The 7,426-nt window shown below is 41.5% G+C and overlaps 1 protein-coding gene across 1 annotated transcript; it reads right to left on the bottom strand.

Moving 5' to 3' along the window:
* On the bottom strand, positions 1 to 7,404 carry SVIP (small VCP interacting protein). The gene is made up of 4 exons (XM_046638501.1): positions 7,248 to 7,404; positions 4,630 to 4,680; positions 4,011 to 4,124; positions 1 to 122 (listed from the first exon to the last, which is right to left on the bottom strand). Exons 1-4 carry the CDS (start codon positions 7,299 to 7,301, stop codon positions 108 to 110), a joined length of 234 nt encoding a protein of 77 aa, XP_046494457.1. The 5' UTR covers positions 7,302 to 7,404; the 3' UTR covers positions 1 to 107.
* Between the last annotated feature and the right edge of the window lie 22 nt (positions 7,405 to 7,426).

Raw genomic sequence — 7,426 nt, 5'->3', positions numbered from 1 at the left:
TTATAGTCTGAATCTTCATTTATTCAAAGAGAAGAAATTAAATTGAGGACATCCATATGATCGCAGACATTAGTTACTGGCAGTAGACTCGTCGCTCATGTTATGCTTTATGACACTGTCCACTAGAAAAGATAAAAATATACAGAGCAAAGTTAATTTTATTTGAAGTTACATAACAATATTCTAGTGAACAAACAGATAAAGAGGAATATGGGCTCTTTTCGTGGTTAGTTCTGTCAAGTAAATTCCGATTCCTAGCTCCCTGTGCACGGCAGAGGGGAGCCCTGCGCGGTCTTTGCACCATCCTCTCCCCTTCCAGCGCTACAGCAGACAACAATATTTGCGGAACTGGGTGGCCGGGTCCTTCTTCCTAGTCTGTCAGTCTGGGAGCTCCGCTGAAACCTGTCCACCATGGGGGACCCCGCTGGTATGTGAAATCCTGGTAGCAGAGCCTTCACCATCACAGGAACACGCAGCTGCCGCAGTGTGACAACTGACAGACGGCTGGTGTGGATCCCTGACTGGGAAACAAACCAGGGCCGCAGCAGGGAGAGCACCGAATCTTAACCACTAGACCACCAGGGCTGGCTAATATGGGCTACACAAATATAGAAGGATTTTTCTAAGTGGCAGCGATTAGTAACATTTTACATTACAGTCAAAAGTCTGAAATAAGGTATATAATGGCTCAAAAATATAAAGAAGTGATACTAAATATCTGGGCAGACTAATGGGTAGCTAGATCCCAAATATCCAAGTATCAGTAAAGGAAAAACAAAACAAAACATCATAAAACAAAACCAACAATGAAACTACAAAATAAAAACAAGGACCTTGTTTGAGGCAGGGAGCTAAGAAATGGTAGAAAATATTAAATAATCGTGCGGCAAAGTCTTTTCCTTGCTTGACTTGAGAAACGATTCCATCTGTTGTTCTGCTGAATCAAGTCTATTAAATCTGCTCTACTGAGTTCTGCAGGTGCCATCGGGATAGTCCTGGAGATGTTTGCCAGTCTGGAGCAGTGCTTCCCAAGTACATCTAAGGAATATTACTGGGTGTTATATATATATTTTTAGATCTGAATTTAAATATGTTTTGAAAAATTAAGGGTTAATCCAAATAAATTTGCTTTTCTTTATTTTAGGACTTCTTAGAGACTTGAAAAGTGTGCCTTTTTTAATCTTCAAGAAAGTATACAATGCAGTATTCAATACAGTAATCAGGATTTCAAAACATTTTTTACTATGGGACTCTATTTTCCATAGTATCTCTTAGGACTAGTGTAAAAACACTAGAGCAGTGATTCTCAGTCTGGTTTGACATTCGATTACCTGGGGGAGCTTAAAACAGTCCCGATGGCTGAGGCCCACACAGAGATACTGACTGCTATGGAGGGGACCCAAGGTTCAGCCTTTTGTGCAGGCTCCTCAGGACTCCACCGTGCAGCCAGGGTGGAGAGCCCCTGCACTAGGGGTCTGCCACTGCTCCGCCCCTGCTGTGTCCTGTCCTGAAGTGAGTTTGAGTCCTGGTGCCATCAACACGCTGACTTTTTAAAATAAGGCTGCCTTTCTGGAAGACAGTGAGCATCGCCAATGCCAATCATCCTGGGAAGAGGCAGAGCTGGTCAGGAGACGAATATGTGGAGGGCATAAAGACAGGGAAAGGACACGTCTTCCTCAGACTATAGAGCCTGGTTAGGAAGAATCTAGCTATACTATAGGACACTCCGGGCCAGCCTGTATAACAGGCCCGACAGCAGCCCTTAAAGGACCCCAGGCCAAGGGATTTGAGGATTCAAGTTACCCTCTGCCTTGTATTTTCCCTTCTGTAATTCCTGAGCTTCCAAAAATTCATTTTTAACTTCACTATATGCTCTCGATGAGCTATGCAGGTGGTCAGGGTGAAAGGGGCATGTCCTGTAAAGCCAGTGTGTTGGTGGTATAAATGATTAGGACTATTCCAAGGGAAAACGACACTGTGGGCAACAGTAGTGGTTTATGAGAATGAGCCACTCTTCTTGGAAGAATCCTCCCATCACCGTCCAGCTTGATGGCTCTGAGGGTCATTTTTATTAAGCCAGAGAGGTTTCTTATAAGAACAGTAGACACAAAAAAAGGTACTAAATTTAACACTGGAATATTTTTCATGATGAGCGCTTCTGAGGGAACCAGAAGCAAAAGAAGGCCTAATTTATTTCTAATCTGCAGGCTCCAGGGCATGGAAGCTTCTTCAGGTTTAATTAAGAAAGCCCCTTTCTTAAGACTTTAAAAGCCAATGTTAAATTTGTTACATTAGAACATGTAAAATAAGTACCTTTGTAATTCTGCCTATATACACAATATGTTTTTTTTTTTTTTTTTTGCGGAAGATTAGCCCTAAGCTAACATCTGCTGCCAATCCTCCTCTTTTTGCTGAGGAAGACTGGCCCTGAGCTAACATCCGTGCCCATCTTCCTCTACTTTATACCTGGGATGCCTACCACAGCATGGCTTGCCAAGCTGTGCCATGTCTGCACCCGGGATCCGAAACAGCAAATCCTGGGCCGCCGAGAAGCAGAATGTGTGCATTTAACCACCTCGCCACCGGGCCGGCCCCTCTTTTCTTATAACGTTATATGTCACTCTGATTAAGTCACTCCCTACCTCCATTTCTTCTATTATGAAACAGTGGATCTCAGCATCATTTCCAGTCCTCTAATTTAATTTTCACAAATTGTTTGCTTTTGAGAACCCTCTATGAAGGAAACCTGGTGACACAGATCTTTATCTCAACAGAATATTGAAAGTAAGCATCTATACTTCTGATCGATATTTGACCTTGTATCTCCCAACTGTTTGACTTCACACTAGACTACTGCGGGGGTATATAAAAGACATAAGCAAAATGGTCACGGCTATTTACCTTAATACTGAAACCAATTATTTCATACGTTGTTAAAAGTTAACGATAAAAAATTTTTTTAAAAATTTCATTTATTAAATGAAATTAGATGAAGTCACATACAGTTGTAAAATACACACAGATAAATCTTTCTCTCTGTGATATTCCTGAGCCAGAATCACCTCTGCTCAGGACGCTCCTACACTGCCTGCCCCACAAGTTAGGGGGATACATACATATATGTATTTATATCAATAGTTTTGAGAGCAAACACCAAACTAAGTTGAGAAGACATTGAATCAGCTCAAGAAGTGCTCATAAATCATTGACAAGTTAACTATAAATGACTGAAATTCAGGACATTGTCCTTTTCACAAATATACTTATTTGATAAATGTATTTCCTTTAAAAGTGGACAAAGAGTAAAATCGTAATATCTGAACCATTATTCTCCTGAGCTTTAACATGTAAAATAAAACCTTTACAGTCCTGCTAGACTGCAAAATCCCCAAGTTCAGGGACCTTGTTTAATCTGTCCATCATTATAGTTCCAGTGTCAAGAGCTGCAATTGCTACATTAAGAGATGCATATGTCACACTCAACCCGCTCACCCAATTGTCCAAATTAACATTTACATGACTATGATCATGAGTGACAACGGAGAGCTCAAAAGTCTCCAATAACTGAGTGAAAAAATGTAGGTTATAAAAAAAGAATTTACAGTATAATCAAATTTAATAAGATAGAGGTATAAATGGAGATTAGAAATAATGTCTGTCAAAATGACACTAAATTTGGGTAATTTTTACCTTCTTCTATATACTCTTCCATATTGTTTGAGTTTTCTACACACTTAAGATTAGTATTAATTTCATAAGTATAAAGATATAGTGTTAAGATAATCACGAAAAATCTATTTCATTTTGGGAAAAAGAAAGTAAGTCTATTTCAATGAATGTTGGGATGTCCAAATAAATTGACACTTCTTCCAATCTACATTATTAATGCTTTTAAATTAATTCAAAATCTTCTGGGAATCCATTTCAAGAAGAAATTATTGAATGGATTGTTTTTAAAAGTTTTTAAAAATTCCAGGTAAAATAAACCTTAAGTAAATTTTAATACTTACTCTAAGTCCACCTTCTGGTGGGGGCCCAGACGCAGCAATTTGTTTTTCTATTTTTTCCTTTTTCTTTCTCTTTTGTTCCACAGATTGAACATCCAAAATGCCCCGAGATGCAGCCTTTAAGAGATTTGTTAAGGGGTATAGAAGAACAATGAAAATCAGTATCCAGTGTCCAAAAGGTGTTTTCTTGTTTGTTTTTTCTTTGGAGTGAGAGGTTGGTCTATATTTGGTAAGAAAGAATTTAGACAATTTCTACAACAGCGTAACATAAAACATATTATCATTTCTTCATTGGGTCTTTTGCAACCATACAAATTTTTCCCCTAAACTTACTTCACATCTGTCAGTATTTTGTAAGGCATGGTCATTTTATCCCGAGAAGAATGCTATTAAAGGGGCATCTCACATTACAGAAGATATCTCTATGCTAATTCACACATTAAATGGTATAAGTGCATTTGATAGAAACACAGAAATCATTTTTAAAAATTATTACCTTTAAATATAAATTTATAAGATATCAGATACCATTTCATTAGAAAATACTACTTAATAAACATCTAGCGAGAATGAAGTACAAACTGAATTATTTGGTAGGTAGAATTTTACTTTTGACTCTCACCTCCTTCTGTCTTCTCTCTGCAGCCTCTGCAAGCTTTGCTCTTTTCTCTTCCTAAAGAAAATGTGTAAAAAATACATTTTAAAGTCAAACCAAACATTGTCGTGGCTCATTTATACACCTACACTTATAGGTAATAAACAGTTTACAAAAATATTTAGTACTGGCCCCAAATTTTCCACTAAGACTGCCACTATTTACAATATTTATAAAATACTCAACTTTCTGAATTTCACTCTTCCAATCAATCAATATACCTTCAAATAAGTACATGCTAAAACATATTTATAGATATATGTCATCTATATTATGCCTTATACATTATATATTATATATATTACACATATATTTATACACGTTAGCCTATAAAAAAATCTATTTTTTTTTTTTTTTTAAAAAGTGCTTACAAGCCAGTCAGGGCACTAATAAAACAAATGACATTTACTAATACAAGGAGGGAACTACGTGGTTTGATATGGCCAATTAAAAAGAAGTCTGAAGTAGGCTAGTGTTTTCAGGAAAACTTCACGAATGAAGTGGGTACATGTCACTGGGTAGGACAGGAAGGGCTGGAGGAAATTTATGAGACGTTGGGAAACACTGAATATCATTTTTCTATATCACGTATTACTTAATTATAAAGTCTTTAAATATCTAAGACAGCAAGCGGCGTTCTTTTGGGAGCTGTGTTAACAATTCCCTTGTTTTCCATACCACAATCCACACACTCATGCATTCATTGGGCAAATATTCAGGGAGCACCTATCGTGCCTCAGGAGCTTTTCTAGGTGCTGAGGATACAGCAGAGAAAAAAATACAGATAAATGTTTCCATCCAAATGGAACTTAAATTCCCAGGAGGGCATGCAGTCAAATCAAGTAAGTACTGTCTGTCAGAGAGTAGTAAGTGCTTTGGGGAAATATAAAGAAGAGTAAGGTGGATAAGAAACGGAAGGGTAGGTGTGTGGTACGGTGTGGGATCTATTTTATTCTGGTGCTCAGGAGAAGCCTCAGAGATAAAGGGCCATTCAAGCAGCGAGGCATGTGGTTATCTGTGGGAGGGGGTAGGGCTTAACAATGCTGACAGATGGGATTTTACAAACAGCCAAACTAACAAAATTAGCACGTAAAAGCAACATTATTGGGGCTGGCCCGGTCGCCCAGTTAAGTTCGTGCGCTCCGCTTGCGGAGCCCAGGCTTTTGCTGGTTCTGATCCTGGGCGAAGACCTGGCACCGCTCATCAGGCCACACAGAGGCAGTGTCCCATACAGCACAACCAGAGGGACCTAAACTAGGATATACAACTATGTACTGGACGGCTTTGGGGAGAAGAGGAAAAAAGGGGGGGAAAAAAAAAGAAGATTGGCAACAGATGTTAGCTCAGGTGCCAATCTTTGAAAGAAAAAAAAAAGCAACAGTAGCAAGAACCACAAGGGGAACTTTCCCTTATCAACTTCCAGGTCATTTTTAGTACGCATAATCAAATGGCTGAAGAGTTAATATACTTCCCTGAATAACTCATTTCCTTCAACCAATTTTTAGCTAGACAGGAGAGAAGAGAGGAATTTAGGTTTTCTGTTATCAACTGCCTGTTAGGACTATTAATGGAAAGACAGTGTTAAAATAGAAAGCTGCAAAAAAGTCTAACTCTATTGTACCACAAAATGCCTAGTTAAATTTGAATTTCAGATAAACAACGAATATTTTCTAGTATAAGGATGTCCTAAATATTGCATGAGATAAATCTATTTTTAAAATGTATTCTTTGTTTATCTGAAAATTCAAATTTAACTCGGCGCCCTGTCTTTTTGTTTGCTACATATGGCAAAGTTACAAACTGTACCCTTTGCACTATATAAAATATTCTTTTTGTAAAAAAACGGAATGACTCCAGCCAGCCCTGATGGCCTAGTAGTGAAAGGTCGGGCTCTCGCTTGGGCAGGTGGGTTCGCTTCCCAGTGGCGGAACCACACCGCCCATCTGTCAGTTGCAAGGTCCCACATAGAAGAACTAGGACGACTCCCAACTAGGAGATACAACCTGTGCCCTGGGGCTTTGGGGAGAAAAGCAAAAGAAAAAAGAGGAAGATTGGCAACAGATGTTAGCTCAGGGAGAATCTTGACCTGCAAAAAAGGGAAGGATTTAAAGGCAAGAGGTAAATACTAAAGGGAATCATTGATTAATACAATATCCAAGAAAGCGCAGGAGCACAGGAGGCTTTATGGAGCACCTTCTTTGAACAGCTGGTACAGACACAGGAAAATGCACGTCTCCTGGCACAGCACACCCTCAGGTCCGCAGAAAGGGGCATTTCCCCCACGCTCACTCCATCCCCCGCGGCGCCCGCACCCCTGTCCCACCGGCTCCCCGAGCGGCCGCTCAGCCAAGGCAGAGACCCCGGGCCGCCTCGGGACAATTTAGCGTAACGAAAGACGGAAGACCCACACGGAGGCAGGACCCCAATTCCCTCCGCGCGTGTCCACACGCGTTCGCCGCCAGGGGCCCGCGCCGCCGCGGCCAACCGCCCGGCCCGGCGCCCGCAGCTCGGGGCCTCCGCGCGCCCTCCGGGGAACAGGTGCGCGGCGCGGGGGCCGGCGGACGCGGGGCTGCGGCCTCACTCACCAGGTCCGGCGAGGGAGGCGCGGACTCCCCGGGACAGGGGAAACAGAGCCCCATCGGGAGAGCGGCGGGGGTCCTCGCCTGGCCCGCCCCACACCCGGCGGCTCGAGCTGCGCTGTCAGACCCGCGGCCCGTCTGCCGCGCTCGCCCCGCCCCCACTCGGCCCGGCGCCGCGGCTCGGC

Source organism: Equus quagga, chromosome 14, assembly GCF_021613505.1.
Source record: "Equus quagga isolate Etosha38 chromosome 14, UCLA_HA_Equagga_1.0, whole genome shotgun sequence".
NCBI classification, from domain to species: Eukaryota; Metazoa; Chordata; class Mammalia; order Perissodactyla; family Equidae; genus Equus; species Equus quagga.
The sequence above is the reverse complement of the archived record's forward strand: the minus strand, read 5'-3'. Positions and strand labels throughout refer to the sequence as shown.

Coding starts and splice junctions, on each gene's coding strand:
- SVIP (XM_046638501.1), bottom strand. CDS start 7,301: ATGGGGCTCTGTTTCCCCTGTCCCGGGGAGTCCGCGCCTCCCTCGCCG. Junction 4,681..7,247: donor CGCCTCCCTCGCCGGACCTG/GTGAGTGAGGCC, acceptor CATTTTCTTTAG/GAAGAGAAAAGAGCAAAGCT. Junction 4,125..4,629: donor CAGAGAGAAGACAGAAGGAG/GTGAGAGTCAAA, acceptor AATCTCTTAAAG/GCTGCATCTCGGGGCATTTT.